Source organism: Lygodium microphyllum, chromosome 24, assembly GCF_053477565.2.
Source record: "Lygodium microphyllum isolate KBCC chromosome 24, Lygodium_microphyllum_v1.1.10, whole genome shotgun sequence".
In the NCBI taxonomy this organism is placed as follows: Eukaryota; Viridiplantae; Streptophyta; class Polypodiopsida; order Schizaeales; family Lygodiaceae; genus Lygodium; species Lygodium microphyllum.
In genome coordinates this window covers 15,944,161-15,961,729 of record NC_141158.1, presented here as the reverse complement: position 1 = coordinate 15,961,729, position 17,569 = coordinate 15,944,161, and the positions used below count along the sequence as shown (strand labels likewise).

The window sequence follows — 17,569 nt, the reverse complement described above, 5'->3', positions numbered from 1 at the left end:
AATTGGCCCCATCCGAATAAATACATGCATGTGTCATTAACATCTACAACTTTGAGACCACAATGATAAGTATCAATTATTCATAATATAACTTGACACGGATAGATAATATATGTAACACTACATACCTTCACACAATACATCTACAAATGTGATAAGAGTGAAATACCTTGGAATGCATAAATTGAAGAGAGTGCACATAGATAATGCTAGACAATTTTCGTGATAACCAATTGCAAATGCTCATTAGTTTAAGATTTTATGTTTTATTCTTTACTCAAGTGGATGTTCATTTGTAGTGCATTATCCAAAGTGCTATCCTACCCCTCTTAACTTGGAGCACCCCTTCAAATAAGAAACAATAGCAAACAAAATATTCACAATGCATCTAACCATTTTACTTCATAAACCCTAATCTAATGTTTCTACATTAAACGACTATCAACATAAAAATTCTCTCTTCTAAAGGAGTTAAGATTTTTTGCCTTATCGACACATTCTAAATCTACCCACTCGCTAGTTTGGACTTTTAAGGGCTCTAGGTTAAGATGTTCAAATGTTCAACTAATAATTTAGGCAAAGCATTGTCAACGATCCTGAAGAACACAACACGATTTAGGCAAATCAGCATTCTCATTTGTTTTTCCATTTCATTTTAAAGCAAATACAGCATCAAGAAAATAATTCTCTTAGGAATAACTTCACATTCTACACATTTTCAAAACTACATTTAACATTTCTCTTAATTTTGAGGACCATGTTCCACCAATTGCAGTATTCTTTCAGAACAAGTAGGCATAGAAATCCTGCACTAATTGCAATTCTCTTTAAACCTCAGATATGTTTGCTTTTACATTTGTAGTAATTTACTTATAAACAGACACCCAAATGTTATGCTTCCTTGATTGTTCACCGCCATGGGCTTCTGAAATTTAGTTAAGAATACTTTTCCAACTAAAACATGGTGCTTCATCACACTAGAATATTTCCATCTGAACAACCACCTGAACTAGTCATTGTCCAGAAAGCATCACCTCCAACCAATCTGCATTTGGTAACTAGTATATTGGCTTTCTGTTTGCCTTACCAAACTACCAACAAAGTGCTTTAAAGCTGTAAATTAATCAGGACCAATCTTGATAAAGGAGTCTTGATAAAGGCTATTCCGCTACATAACGCATCTATTGGCCACCTTTCTTTGCTTCTATAATAATAGAATAAATCATCATTTTATATGATTCAAACGGCTGTATACAAGAATATTCTTCTGAATCATAAGATTACATCAATATACGGAATAACTGGGCTAACGCACTGGCAGTCAAAAAATTGTCTCCAGAATAGGGATAATCTCCTAAAATCTTCATTACTGCCTCAGCTACAGGGCCAATCTGCCACCTGGACCTTCCTCTTCCACATCAAAATACACATTTCTCATCTCCACATCAAAGGAACATGCATGAGCACACCTGCCTTATCTGCAAAATGCTGATCCTACAACGTTTCGTAGGTACTCATGTGCATGCCAATAAGAATATCAGAAATCCTCATCTAGCCTGAACACACGATTGCTGTTTGTACTCTTCAAATCGGCCATTACTGATGCCTTTTGATATTCGCCCACTCTCCTCTCAAAAAAATTGGTTTTGCCCCTGTTCACATGCACATATTTAACAGCATAAATATGAAGAACATGGTAGCAGCATTTCCTGGACATAGTGGATATATCAAAACCAAGTGGTTTATATTCTTACTGAAGGGAAATGAGCTCCATCCAGTCAAAAGGATTCTCAACCCTATATACTTTCTCATAGCCAAGTTCTACCTGTTAACAAACAATCCAGCCAAAGCATTCAGCAATCCATCTGAGCTGATGGGAGAAGACAAGAACCTAGGCCAAAACGTTTTTCAACATACCATCAACCTGTCTGCAACAAATTCAATGTATTGACTCATCAGAATTGCATTCATGCCAATAAGGTCACAAGGTAGTGCCTCACATACAAACTCTTTTTCGATAGTCACTGCATCACACAAGATCCCTTTCACTCTCTCTTTGGACAGCTTATTTTCCAACAACCTGACAACATGGCAACAAGGATTATCATTATACATGGCAACAACAACGTAACATACATGCCAGATATGGCATGATAGATAGCAAAAGTAGAGTATACATGGGAGATTACCGGTACAATAGGCAAGCAAAATCGCAATGAAGCCCTTCGTCCCTTGATATGAGCTCATTAGAAAAGGTCAAGCCAGGCATCATTCCCCTCTTCTTCAGCCAGAAAATGGCACAAAAGCTACAAATAAAATTACCATATTCCCCTAAAGGTATAAGATGCTAACAACAATCAAGAGGAGCATGAAAATCACATGGGTTTTGTAAAGGCAATGCAGTACCTCCCAGAGAAGAAGATCCCTTCCACACATGCAAACGCAACGACTCTCTCAGCAAAGCAAGTGGAGCTGCTCATAATGAGAAACAAAGTCTTTTCAGACAAACAAGGCCAATTTCTTCTTTGTCTTTTATAACCACTGTTCAGGCACAGGAAACCAATACATGCTGCACATACATTTGAACATACATGCTATGTGCATGCACACATGCATGTCAGTACATCTGCAGATGCAGAAACATACAAAACTTGGGTCCATCAATGCCACCACACTGGAGAAACATTGACTACGGAATCTGTACCTGTTTATCCATCGCAAGGCCCAATCTGCTTTCTTGGTAACACAAGGAACAGTCTCAATGGCACGGAAAAGTCTTTGCTTCTCTCTCGAGTCACTTATGTATGTTTCCAGCAACAAGCTGTACATCTCTGGCAAAAAAAGCTGTGAAAAATGTTACCATTATTTAAGAAAGGTCCAGTGATCAAACATTACAGCCAGCAGCAGAAGTGATCATTTGGTATCTTACCAGAGTGGATGTTCTCCATAGCAATTTGAAAACCGTAGAAAGCTCGGGCCTGCAAACTGAAAGCCACATTTAGGGATGATAATAATGCAGGCAATCATACACATTGTCCTTAAGTTTGGCCCATAAAAGCATTTGCAGTAATTTGATTGGAAGTATTACCTCTGAAATCTGCACCTCATTCATGAAGCGAACAGCAAGGTTTTCAAGTACAATGCCATCAGAAGCTGCAAAGAATGCTAGAACATGACTAATAAAGTGCTTTTCACCATCAGTTAGTGTCTTCCAATGCACAAGATCATTCGATAGATCCACTTCATTAGCTGCATAAAACATGTTCTTTGTAAATATGAAATGTGAGATTCGTTAAGCTTAAAAAGATGTATTACACATTACATCTTCATTAGCTCTTTAAACAGCCACAAAACTTAAAGAATACCAAAGTTTTTGTGTCCCATAAGCCAAAACCCTAAGTTTCAAAGGATTCACATTTATAAATAGGAGGCTGCCCAACCATTCTATTCGTCTCTTTTTTTCACGTTCCAGCTATCAGCCCACGCCATTCAGTGGCTGTCCAGCCATCACAACCGCTACCACGTCTTCTCCAGCCCCTGGAGCCCTATCTACAGCTGCCACCTGCTAACTCCATTGGCTGGCAACCTGTTCTGGAGCCTCCTGACTGCCTCATTTGCTGTTGGACCAGTCTGCCCTGCTGTCATTCCTGGCCTGTTTTCAGCTTGTATTTGCAGTAGTGCACGTGCAGGCCCAAACTGCATCAGATAGACCTTCTTCAGCTGTCACCCAGCCCTCTACTACTGTGTGGGACTAGCTGTGCACTCCTTCCAGCAATGCATTGCTGCATTTACCAGTTCCAGCCCTCTAGATTGCTGCATTTTGGTTTCAAGCCCGCTGCCCTTCCAATTCCAGCATCATCTGAGCTCTAGCTGGTGGTGCAACCCTCTACATCTGTCTCAGGTGGACGTCACTCTCCGACTTTTGCGTCTTGCATTTTTTGTCTGATTTATTGTGTCTTAGTCATCTTCGTAGTCATCTTCGTAGTCATCTTGTGTTTTCTCCGCACAAACCCTAGCATATCTTCACATGGTATCAAAGCCGGTGCTCTTCTAAAGAGTATCCTGTAACTTTCGAGGAGCCCTGGTTTGTGCAAGATACATGAGCAACATGTAACCAATTCACAATGTGTGGGACTCCTTCCTCTTGGGATCCTACAATGTCTTTTCAAGCTTCTCCATCATTGGAGGCCTTGCAAATTTGCAAGATTATCCTCCATCTTGTACTAAACCACATCAATGGTCTCATCCAAGATCTTCTCCCAAATGAAATGGTATTGAATCTCAATATGCTTTGACCTAGCATGAAACACTAGGTTCCGTGCCAAAGCAATGCAACTCTCATTGTCGCAACGAAGTGTCGTAGGACCTATCTAAGTACAGCCAAGCTCTCATAGTAACCTCCGCCAGACCGTCTCACATGTGGTAGAAGATGCCACTCCACCTCGATGGAAGAAAGGGCAATAGTTGGCTGCTTCTTGCTACTCCACGAGATATCCTGTCGTTGACCTCTAGTGGTCAACATCTCTAGCCCAATCTGAATCTGTCCAACCTGTGAGAACCAAAGGGGAATCTCGAGTACTTGCTGGATAATGAATACCAAGACCATGGGTCCCCCTCTCACGAACCGCAAAATCTGCATAGCAGGCTGCCAATGTACCATCTTAGGTTCACTCATAAACCCAACCAACAAACCTACAGGAAAGCACAAATCAACCCAAGTGTTAAGAAGCCAAATCAAGAACCCAATCAACTGCTTGTAGCGATAGCATCCATTGCCAGAGAATTTGCATGGGCTGTAGTCAATGTCAAAAATAATAGGGATGCTTTGATACCATGTCAAAAATAACAAGTATGCTTTGATACAATGTCAAAATAAGCGTCAATGCAGAGAGATAGTAGGGCTTGCGAGGAGTAACACAAAGTGTGTACGGCAAACACTAAGAGAGAAGAGAAACTCAAAAACACAAGAACGCGGAGATGATGCACTGAATCATGCTATGAGAAGAAAAGCTAATACATCGGAGTCGAAGCTCAGAAGCTAATTGCATTGTTCCTGTTTGAATCAGGTGGCACCACCTATGGAAATCTGCACAGTGAAGGGAGGGGAACACAATCCTCCGAACAGTGGGCTATCTAAGTAATCACTTGAAGGTGAAGGACAGCTATTGAGGGAGCAAATTGCAACCCTCTAATGCCATCAAAGATGTGGAAGATGATCAGCAATTGTTGAGGGAGCCAACTACAATCCTCTTATGCCGAGGAGTAACCTAGGCAACAAAACACAAATCCCAAAGTGTCGGAGTTGTCAAACATAGGGAGAGTAGCCAAGATGCTGACGCCAGGTGGATAATGATTACGTCAAATGATGGAGGATGAGCTGGGCTGCAAAAACGCAGGTCCTAGCAACCTCAATGGCACATTAGTGACGCTAGGTGATGGAGGAGAAGCTAGGCTGTAAAAAATGCAAGTCCTAACAACCCCTGTGATAGACAAATAATAAAATCACTGATGCTAGGTGGTGTAGATTGTCACCAAAGACTAGGATATTGACGCCACGCTGGAGATGATAACACCAAGCAAGGAGAAGACCATACTAAAAAACGCAAGTGAAGGTGGAGCCTAAAGGAGAAGGGTGCTGATGCCAACCAAATGATGGTGATGCCACTTGAAAGATGCTCCAAACGCAAGGCCTTATACTAGAACAAGGCACCTGAAACAAAAGTGGAAGGGTGAAGGCAGCCACAAGCCACAAACCGCAATGTCCTCCTAAAGGGATGTGAGGGCAATGGAAGGGGCTAGGGAGAGAAGGGAAGTGGTGGTGACTAAAGAAGGTGGTGAAGAATGACTGAACAGAGAATGGGTAGAATGAATGAAGTGGCTGCCTATTTATAGGCATAAGCTGTCTAGATTAGCGCACCATTGTGTATTCACCCACTAAAAAAGTAACCAAAATGCGGACACCAACCCCTTGTTGGGACTGTCAGTGCAAAACCCTAAATAAAGTGTGTAAACTGAAAAAGTGGTTTCTCAACATCCCCTCTCAAGCCTAAAAAGGGTTGAAGAAAGAAGAGCGACGAGAGATACGATGAAGAAGAAGAGGATCCTAGAGATCCAAGATTTACACATGAAAGGTAATCTATAGTAAGGAACAATAGATGGGATTGTTAGCAGAGTATTTGTCAGCTCATGTGTGAGTCTGAGCTTTATCTGGGCTGGGCATTTTTATTAGGTATTTTAGGTTTTTTTCTGGTGTGGCATTTTATGCCAGTGGAGCATTTTTATGCACCAGTCGGCCAGCATTAATGCTGTCCGACCAGCATTATTGCTCCCCACTTTTTCAGTCTATATATACTCAGTGGCTCCTCCTCAGTCATTATCATCATCTTCACCATCTGCAGACTCTGTGGAGAGAGGAGCCAGTGCCAGTGCCCACGCAGCCAGTGACTCACTGTTGTATGCGACTGTCTCGTGTTCAGATATATGGATTCCATTTCCCGTGCATACATCTGAGTTCTCATCTGTATCGTGTTCTTTTCTTTTCTCTTTTTGTCTTGTGTTTCAGCAGTTTATTTCAGCACATGTTTATGCTTCCACCGCTGCTCCACTTCTGACATGGTATCAGTTTTCAGGATTTGTGTTTCTGCTGTGTTTTCTTGCTGATTTCAGGACTGTTTTGTACCCCTGCTGATCAGACGACTGCTGTCGCAGCCAGGCGACCTGTTTTGGGGCTGTTTTCAGCCTGCGTTTTTTGCAGTTTTGCCATCGCCTGCTGCCTCCGCACCCTCTGCTGCCTACGCACCCTCTGCTGCCTGCGTTTTTCATCTGCAGCTGCTGGCTACAGTTTTCTACCTGTTTTTCTCCAGTTTACAGCCTGCGTTTTGCTAATTCCGCATCTCTCATGGCTGGGTGGCTGTTCCTTCAGGCCGTTTTTGCTGTTTTTGGCAGTTTTTGACTGATTTTTTGACTTTCTGCAGCAGATTTTGTCTTCTATTGATCAGATTTTGGGTTATATTGCATGTGAACTCTCTTTTTCTGTAGTCTGTGCTTGTGTTTTGGCTGTGTTTCCTCTCTAAATTCCATCTCTTCTCTACTTCTCTTCTTATCCTCTCCATATGGCTCCTCCGTGCACTTCCACTGATGATAAGTTACATGGACCTCATTATCTCACATGGAGTGCTGTCATGAAAGCTTGGTTTGTGCAGAAGCGGCTATGGTACATCGTCTGTGGAGCTATTGCTCGACCTCTCCGTCCTTTTCCTCTTCCTGAAGACTTTGATGAGGACAACCATGAGGAAGCGGTGCTCACATGGGACTCGGACGATGCCCGTGCTTACTCGGCGTTGCTTTGGTGTATTTCTAAAGCGGTCTTACCAGCGGTTACCTCCTGTAGGACATCTCCTGAAGTATGGCAAAAGTTGCAGCAAATGTACGAGGCACCTTCCACCTTGCGGGTCGTCACACTTTATGGCCAGCTCCAGCAGATGAAGTTTGAGCCGAAAGATACTATTCAGTCTTTTCTTCTTCGTGTTACGCAGGTACAGGACCAGCTTCGGCACATGCAATCTGCTCTTCCCGAGGTGCATCTTGTCGGGACGGTCCTCTACAAGCTCCCCCCGGAGTTTGATGGAGTGGCCAATGCTTTGCGGGCGCAGCCATCATCGACTCCTGTCAGTTTTACACATATGACCTCGATGCTTCTTGAGCATGAGGCATCCTTGAGATTACAGGGGCGGCTTCTGGCACATTATGGAGGTGAGGCTTATGTAGCTTCAGAGAGGGGTGACGGGAAGAAGAAGTCGAAGGCCCAGTGTTACCACTGTGGCAAGAAGGGACATTTGCGGAAGGACTGCAAGAAGTTAGCGGCTTCCAGGAAGAAGGAGCAGAAGACGAAGCGGGATGCTGACTCTATCGATGAGTCCTCTCCTTCATCAGACTCCGACTCCGATCCTCCGACCAAGGTGAAGTCCAAGGCGCGGAAGGGATCCTCTTCTTTGGATCGCGGGAAGGGCTTGGTGGCCCCTTCCTCGGCTGCTTTCTAGTGGTGGTGATAAGGTCATCCCTCACGACTCTCTTGTGCCAGAGAGGGAGTGTGAGCGGGTGTTCAGATGGGGCAGCCGCGCCTCATCTATATTTTTATACAGGTGCACAGGTTCCAGAGAGGGACGTCCCTGACGCATCGACTTCAGTCTGGCGGAATCAAATCCTGGAGCTGGGATTGACATCCAGGTTCATGCTGAGCTGGTTATCTGACAGAGAGCGGGAGGCTTTCGTCTGGAGCTCACATGAGGGGACACTTTGGCGGTCTGGCCAATGGCAGGGACTCCATGGTCACCTATGTTCAGGGGCGTTTTTGACAGGATGGTCTTGTATGCTACTGCGAGACATTGGTGATGGACACAGAGACATTCTATGATCTTCTCTATTTTCAGGTGTTTGGTACAATCGACATCGACATCAGGTTCTCTCCGAGACACCTTGGTGGTGGCTTGATCACCCACTGCTTGGGTATCCATGGTTCTACTTGGTGATTCTATGTTGTATAATTTCTGATCCCTTTTCATTGTCCTATTGTATTGTATCAGATCACTCATGATCTGAGAGAGGGTGTTAGCAAAGTATTTGTCAGCTCATGTGTGGGTCTGAGCTTTATCTGGGCTGGGCATTTTTATTAGGTATTTTAGGTTTTTTTCTGGTGTGGCATTTTATGCCAGTGGAGCATTTTTATGCACCAGTCGGCCAGCATTAATACTGTCCGACCAGCATTATTGCTCCCCACTTTTTCAGTCTATATATACTCAGTGGCTCCTCCTCAGTCATTATCATCATCTTCACCATCTGCAGACTCTGTGGAGAGAGGAGCCAGTGCCAGTGCCCACGCAGCCAGTGACTCACTGTTGTATGCGACTGTCTCGTGTTCAGATATATGGATTCCATTTCCCGTGCATACATCTGAGTTCTCATCTGTATCGTGTTCTTTTCTTTTCTCTTTTTGTCTTGTGTTTCAGCAGTTTATTTCAGCACATGTTTATGCTTCCACCGCTGCTCCACTTCTGACAGGGATGAACTATAGAACCTGACTCCACCTCGGAAGAGAAGGCACTAGCTCCGTAAACCCATGCTGGAAGGAATTTGAAGGCATCGTCACGAAGTCGCGGCTGGACCTCCAAGGCCCTAATCTAGGTGGTCTCTGAAGATCCTGGGAATCAATAGGAGAAATGATTGCTCGAAGACAGCCATCTCCAAAGAGTAAATGGAGAGCGACCAACATCAAGATGAGTAGGTGTCTTCCCAGAGGGTGGAGACACAAGGGCCCCCTCTGAAGCCGAAGAAGTAGAAGCCCCCTCTAAGGGCAAAGAAAGTACATCCCACTCTGAAGCCCCCTCTACCAGAGAAAAAGGAATCTAAAAACTTATGGATCACGAACTTTGAATCATCTAATGTCGAAGGAAGTGCCGCCAACCATGCCAAAGAGGGTATCTAGGGTATCGAAGATATTGAAGAACTCCCACAGATAGCCTCTCGAACTTGAGTAGTTGAGTGTGGAAAAAAGGGAGGCTCAAGCTAGAGCCAAGGGTAAGCAACAGTCACTATCTCTCAGTGGAGTGAACGGCAGAGCCGAAGTAATAGAAGGTGTCGAACAATCACTCTCTTGAAGGAGCAAACTGCCAAGGGGACGGTATCTAACAATCACTGTCTCTCAGGTGAGCAAACTGCAAAACCGTGGGTTGTCGAGGTGACATTCCTAAAACCCTAGAAGAAGTAGAAGCAACCTCCATAGCACATTGTGGCCGTCGCAAGGAGACCGTGGTACCAGTCAATCCTCTTGTGGCTTGAAAGGGCTTAGTGCACATCGGATGCGTCTTATTGCCTTGAGCATAAAAATCAGAAAGCCAGTGCAAAATAAACTCTGTGGCCTAGAAGGGAGAGACGGCACAAGAAGTACTTGGGGTTAGACACATATATGCCAGCAAAAGTAGAGAGCATAGGCCCATGGCAACAAGCATCGGTGGGGGTTCCGATGATACCAAAAAAGGAGCACCCAATGGTTTGTCTATTTGCCTATGGAGAAGTCGTAGCACTAAAGTGCCAACATGTAAAAGGGAAGGTGGGTGGGAGAGAAAGAGAAAGGTACCTCTGTCTCCCGATAATGCAACGAAAATGAAAGGGAAAATCTATGCCTTCTCTGATGAACAAGGTCTTTAGTTCTTTGAGCTCCTACACTCTGATACCATATCAAAAAATAATAGGCATGCTCTGATACCATGTCAAAATAATCGACAGTGCAGAGACAGTAGGGTTTGTAAGAAGTAACACAAAGTGAGTACAGCAAACACAGAGAGAAGAGAAACTTAGAAGAATAAAAAATACGTGGAGATAATGTATTGAATCATGTTGTGAGAAGAAAAGCTCATACAACAAAGCCAAAGCTCAAAAGATAATTGCAGTGTCTTGTCTAGATCAAGCGGCAACACCAAGGAATCTGCATAGTGAAGAGACGGAAACGCAATCCTCCAGGCAGTGGGCTATCGAAGTAATCACTAGAAGGTGAAGGACAGCTGTTGAGGGAGCAAACTACAACCCTCTGATGCCATCAAAGATATGGAAGATGATCAACAACTGTTGAGGAAGCTAACTACAATCCTCTTTAGCCGAGGAGTAACCTCGGCAACAAAACACAAATCCCAAAGTGTCGAACTTGTCAAACGTAGGGAGAGCAACCAAGATGCTAACGCTAGGTGGATAATGATAACGCCAAATGATGGAGGATGAGCTGGGCTGCAAAAACGCAGGTCCTAGCAGCCTCAATGACAGATGAGTGACACTAGGTGATGGAGGAGAAGCTAGGCTATACAAAAATGCAAGTCCTAACAGCCCCCGTGATAGACAAATAATGAAATCACTGATACTAGGTGGTGTAGATTGTCGCCAGAGACTAGGATATTGACGCCAAGCTGGAGATGATGACACAGGCAAGGAGAAGACCTCCATATTGAAAAACGCAAGTGAAGGTGGAGCCTAAAGGAGAAGGGTGTTGATGCCAAGCAGATGATGGTGATGCTAGGTGAAAGATGCTCCAAACGCAAGGCCTTATACTAGAACAAGGCACCTGAAACAAAAGAGAAAGGGTGAAGGCAGCCACAAGCCACAAACCACAATGTCCTAAAGGGGTGTGAGGGCAATGGAAGGGGCTAGGGAGAGAAGGGAAGTGGTGGTGACCAAAGAAGGTGGTGAGGAATGATTGGAAAGAGAGTGGGTAGAATGAATGAAGTGACTACCTATTTATAGGCATAAGTTGTCTAGGGTAGTACATCATTGTGTGGTCGCCCACTAAAAAAGTGGCCAAATGTGGACATCAACCCTTTTTGGGGCTATGCGAAAGCCTAAATGAAGTATGCAAATTGGAGAAGTGGTTTCTCAACAACAGCAGCTCATACACATACTGCTGTTGGGAGATGAAAATGCCCCTCGGAGTCTAGTAAATCTTGTGGCCTAAAAAGAAATGAAAAAGGCCCATGTCCATCATCTTGAACACCTCGTCTAGTGCCGCCTTAGTCTCCTTGACCTTTTGGGCATGGTCACTTGTCAAAATAAGATCATCCACATAAAGCACAAACAACACATGCCCTCCAACTCACGTGTGGACATACAACTGGGGATCAAAAGAGGAATGTTAATACCCCAACTTCCCTTAGAGGAAGAAGTCAATCTTCTCGTTCCAAGCACGTGGAGTCTATTTGAGATTGTAAGGAGCCTTCTTCAACTTGTACACCTATCCATCTGATGAGGAAAAGCCAAGAGGCTGCTCAACATAGATCTCCTCCTTCAAATCACCATTTAGGAAGGTAGATTTCGCATCAAGTTGATAAACTAGCCATCTCCTATGGCTGGTTAAGGCAAGAATGGCCCTAATGGTAGCCATCTAAGCGATAGGTGCAAAGGTGTCACGGAAATCCACCCTTGGTCATTGTGCGAACTTCGAAGCCCTTTGCAAGGAGTTGCACCTTGTGCTTATCCGAAGTACCATCACTGTACTATTTGGTCTTAAAGACCCATTTTACACCAATCACCTTATTATGAACGGGCCGAGGCACCAAACATCAAGACCCATTCCACTCAATAGCATCCAAGTCTAGCTCCTCACCCCCCTCTGAGGCTAGAACTTCCACAAACCGAGCATCTCGACTCAAGAAAATACCCCATTTAATGGATCGTACAAACAGTAACCCTAGGACTACAAGCTGTGGCCCACAAACACTTGTCTTCGAGAGCTGCTTCAAATGTATCACACTGTGTCTTCGGAATGTGGACATAGGTGTCACACCCAAAAACCCTAAAATACACTTCATAGGGTGTCATACCAACAATGACCGAAGTGCAGGATCGATTTAGGATGTGGACTGCAATAGCCATAGCCTCGGCCCAAAGACACTAAGGTGTCTGTCGATGTTTCATCATGGTGCAAGCCAACTCAAATCACACTTTGGTTCTTTCACTCTAGTATGCCATTCTCTTGAAGGATATTTGTGATTGCAAACTCCTAGTGGATACCATGATTCCCACAAAAACTAGCAAGCTCATTAAAAACAAATTCACTGCCCTTATCCAATCAAAATGTCTTTAGTTTCTGACTTAATTGGTTTTCCTCAAAGAGCAACCAATCCTTGAAGTGAGAGAATGCCTCCGACTTCAACTGCAAAAAATAAGCCCATGTCATCCTGCTAAAATCATCCACAATCAATATGAAATACAAGCTCCCCTTAAGGGACTCTGTCCTCATAGGTCCACAAAAATTTGTAGATGCAAGCTCCAAGGCTACTGAAGACCGCCTCTCAAAGCCTTGCCAGAAACGGCATCACAATGTTGTTTTCCACAAATACACAATACACATGGCTGCTAGCTCACCACAATGTCTCCCATACCTCAAACAAGCTATCCCCTAGAAACCTTCCGAAGGAAATCATAATTTAGGTAGCCAAACCGAGCATGCCAAAGCTCGAACTGTGTTTGAGAGGTAAGAAAAATAGAAGTCAAGGCAAAAGGAGACCTTAGCTTGCAGACTCTGTTCTCCTCATAACCGGAAGTAAGCATCTATCTTGATCCATGATCAAGAATCTAAAAGGGATCCTCGTCAAACTCAACCAAGAGGCCCAGGGTACAAAATTTGTGTACAGAAAGCAAGCGGTAACCCAAGCCTGGCACATAAACCGCCTCTAAAGTATGAGCGCCACCCTGCCCATCTGGAAGAAGCTACATATTACCCCTCCCTTAAATAGGGACAAAAGAGCTATCGCCGATGAGAATCTGTCCATGCAAAGGCTACAAATGTACAACACTTATTGCAAGAGTCATGTGCTGAGAGGCACCACTGTCAACAATCCACTCATGAGAATGCGGGGTTGTCAATGCAACATCAAAAGCGCTAGGGATTGATGCCTCAATCATCTCCAAGTGGAGGAAGGTAGATAATGAGGAAGCAACCAATGCTCCTGAATCCTTTGAAGACTTCTCCCTCTTCTCCTTGTCCTTCTTCTCCTTGTGGGGGCAATCCTTCTTCTAGTGACTTGTCTTGCCATATATATAACAAGTAAAATCATTCTCTTCGTCCTTCTTTGATTTGTCCTCTTTAGTCTTCTAATGGTCCTTTCCCTTCTTCTGAGAGGATTGACCTATCAATGCCTCTAATTTGGAAACATTCTGTCCTTTTAATTGCTCCTCCTAGTCTAAAACCATAGGATTCAACTCTTCCCAACAACAAAGAGACTCTATCCGCCCTAAAGCAATCAAGGCAGACTAAAATGCACTAAATCACGACAATAACTGAGAAAAAAGAGTTATCACCATATCCTTTAAGACAATTGCCTTCCCTACATTTAGGACCTATATTTGTAATTACTGAAGCTTATTAATATGCTCCCACATAGAAAATGACTTTTTAGGACTTAAAGTCCTCATCTAAAAGCGAAGGACACCTACTTCATCACAATTATTTGATTGTACATCTAATCAAGCTCCAACCATATGTCCCGAGCTATAGTCAAGTGCTTAATGTGAGCAATGACAGCTAGAGTATAGGAGAGGAAGGAAAGAATGGATGTAGGCATTTAATTTGACCCAATGCACCTGTACTTTCATCAACTCGGCTTTCTCATCCAAAGCAAGCTTGGAGAAATCAAAAGTTATAGGATGGTCTATAGCCTCAATCACAAGCTCTACCTAATCATAGGACTCCAAGATAGCAAGCATCATTACACACCAAATGCAGTGATTCTCCCCATCAAGCTTTTGATTTATAGAAAGAGCCGGCAACACGAGGACCTTACAGTCCATAAGGCTAAAAGATGGAGAAGAAAGAATAAGAATAAGAATAAGAGATGGCTACAACCAAAATGGCCTAGCAATATGGTGCACAAATGACGAACTGCACTTGGATGGATTGGCAATGTGGTGACAGTCAAGGCACGAAACATTGAAGGGATAGGTATGAGAAAAGCAAGATGAAACGAGAAAAAGCAAGCAAAAACTCTCTGTAACCCTCCAGGATGTTTCATTAAAAAATGACCAAAGATCACGAGGTTTTTTCAATAAAAAATTCATGCCTCAAATGTTTCCTTTCATTTCACAAAAGGAAAAGTTTTGCCTATTTTGGGGTTTCATATTTTGCCCAGACGAAACGCATTTTTGGGATACTATGGGTAGGAGTGACGCAAGTCCATCCGCGGCTTAAGGTAACAAAACTCCCCTTAGACACATCCACATGGAAGGGATCATCAACACACATACGCACTGCCTCATGATTGACATTGGTGCAACTCTCAAAACCATGACTCCACAATTGGCAAAACAACTAGGAATCAAGGTGGAGAAGCCTAAGATGTTCATAGTGGACTTCGAGCAAGGACATGAATCCAACACTCGGATGGTCTATAATGTGCTAGTAATTTTTTCAATTACATCCTTGTTTTGGGTAATGGTATCCATACACCTGTACTTTGGGCTGATCTAGTTTGTATCTAAGTATAGATATTTTACACACTTGGTTAGATGGTGTCACCTCGACCGACTATTACTTTGGCCTTTCATAATCAATGTCCTCATTGCCACATCACGTGCAAGGCCTAATACTATATCCAAGCTCTTCATCATTATACAATCTCATTTCCATTATCCATAATTTTTGTACACTTCTACTTTGATCAACATCTTATATAGAGCAATAGCCATTATTGGGAACATTAAAGTGATTCCATTGTTTGTACAAAAAGTCAAATGCTTATGGTCCTATTGCCTTGAAAAAAAAACTTAACTAGGCACTTGAAGGCAAGGATAGTTTGAGCTATAGGCAAGGAACAATGCTTGAGCTAGGCCCTTGAAATTGTGTATTCCGTACTTTGACATGTTGAATTGCTGCAAACCCACAAGCATCTCATACTAGTCCTCAACTATCAGTCCTTAGGGATACTAATTTATTTTCTCCAATATCATGTATTCCTTGAGATTTAAGAGCCAGATACTATCCATCTAAACTCCTATATTAGCTCCATTGGTGGCTTAGACAACAAGTACTCATTAGTACCAATACATCTATGCTTGCTGACAAATTCTTTTGAGTGGTCTTTATGTGCAATATAGACATCATCCAACCTTATCTATCATCTACCTCGCGCATACCTCAAAACTAGGACCCCCATCCCACCTTCAACCATTATTTCTTAAGAGGCTTCAAGCTTCTCTTCTCCTACTTTTGCATATACAAGCAAATGATATAAATACAACTATGGACTTTAAACACCATTGCTATCCTCAATATGAGAACCTTTGTCAACCATAAAGAAAGTAATTTGCTACATATGGTCTTTGTCATCCTAAATGTTAGCACTATATTTGTGAAGGACTTTGCCTATGGCCTTTAAACACCATTGCCATCCTCAATACAAGCACCTCTATCAGCCATGAAGAAAGTAATTTACTATATTGTAAAGGTCTTTGTCATCCTAAAGTAATTTACTACATTTGTCAAGGTCTTTGCCTGCAGGGGTTTCCTGACGTAAAACTAAGGAGAAGAAGTTTGCTATAGTGGACATCCAATAAAGGTTGAGATTACGCCTTTTGAAAAATTCTTGCAGTTTGTGCTTATCTAGAGGAAGGCCATTTCCTAGCAAGATGGCATACTTAGTGAAGAAGTAGAAGAAATATACTACGAATTGCTTGTAAGCTTTGATGGTCCTTCAGCCTGGAGGCAACCATATCAATGATTCTATTGATGCCAGATGCACTATACAGCTGTTTACTGGGAATCGTTTGTAGGCTTGATGATGCTCCAGACTGGAGGCAACCGTATCAATGATTCTAATGATGCCAGATGCACCATATAGCTGTTTATCACAAATCGCTTGTAAGATTTGATGATGCTTCAGCCTGGAGGCAACCATATCAATGATTCTATCGATGCCAGGTGCACCATACAGCTGTTTACTAGGAATCGTTTGTAAGCTTGATGCTGCTCCAGCCTGGAGGCAACCATATCAATGATTCTATTGATGCCAGATGCACCATATAGCTGTGTACTACAAATCACTTCTAAACTTGATAATGCACCAGCCTGGAGGAAACCATATCAATGTTTCTGTTGATGCCAGATGCACCATATAGGTGTTGATGATGAGACAGATTGACCTCAAATGGCAGCAGTTTTCCTCCAATAAACGAGCAGTGTGCCAGGGTCCAGCCTGATGCAGAAACCAGAAACGTGATTCCATCCTAATGTATATTGATGCAGAACCATAAACGTCACTGACCTGTCCAGAAGCTTGCCTGTGCTTTCTTGTACATCTCCCATAGAGCAGGGTATTTGATCGGGAACATGCAGAATCTGTGCGGGTCCTCCACAAGGAGAGGCTCCTCAACAACGGCCGGCATGGTGACAGCAAAGCAATGTAGAGGAGACTCCACTAAACTACATCGTCATCCCAAGAAAAAGCAGTACCTATAAAGAAGACGAGGTGTATGGACGAGGTTTATAGGGTTTAAGAGAATACCAAGTTTTTTGGTTGTGGTGTTACTTATGATGTGGTATGAAACACCGTCTTTTATCTTTATTCTTTATTCTTTCAAGGCTTGCTTGGATGACTCCTAAACCACACAACTCCTAAACCAAGGTGAACTAGGTTGACAGGTGTAGCTAAGTAAAGGAGTATGAAGTTCGATATGCAAATCTCGCGAAGTACATTTGTAGATAAGTTTTAGTATTATTTAAATACATGAAGAATTTCGAAAGGAGAATCTGAATACATATATAGTTCGAGTCAATGATCATGAGTTTGAACATTCACATTTTTTGTTATGTTAAATGAGGTTTCTTCTCTTCAAAAAATAATAATTTTTACATCTTGTTGGGTGTCTGTATAGGTTATTGTACCTTGTCATGATTGCATTTTTCTTACAGCTGGTGGCTTGCTCAAGATTCCTAGCCTTGTCTGTCAACTATTGCTCCTATGTTAACCTCAAAGTTATCCTCGAACAGCTAGAATGTTTCTATGTTTTTTTTCATTTTTCTCTCTTCATTTTCTTG

The 17,569-nt window shown here is 42.9% G+C and overlaps 1 protein-coding gene across 2 annotated transcripts; it reads right to left on the bottom strand.

Annotated features, from left to right (window-relative positions):
- Nucleotides 1-1,210: 1,210 nt before the first annotated feature.
- LOC148014871 (ribonucleoside-diphosphate reductase small chain-like) lies at nt 1,211-17,054 on the bottom strand. 2 transcript variants are annotated; one of them, XM_087664941.1, is made up of 9 exons: nt 16,797-17,054; nt 3,089-3,249; nt 2,930-2,978; nt 2,705-2,831; nt 2,407-2,472; nt 2,190-2,306; nt 2,005-2,080; nt 1,755-1,825; nt 1,211-1,652 (listed from the first exon to the last, which is right to left on the bottom strand). In XM_087664941.1, the coding sequence occupies exons 1-9, from the start codon at nt 16,915-16,917 to the stop codon at nt 1,538-1,540; spliced, it is 903 nt and encodes a 300-aa protein (XP_087521067.1). In that variant the 5' UTR covers nt 16,918-17,054; the 3' UTR covers nt 1,211-1,537. The 2 variants fall into 2 exon arrangements, with proteins under 2 accessions (XP_087521067.1, XP_087521066.1); XM_087664940.1 differs by having other exon boundaries at nt 1,918-2,080; nt 16,797-17,050.
- Between the last annotated feature and the right edge of the window lie 515 nt (nt 17,055-17,569).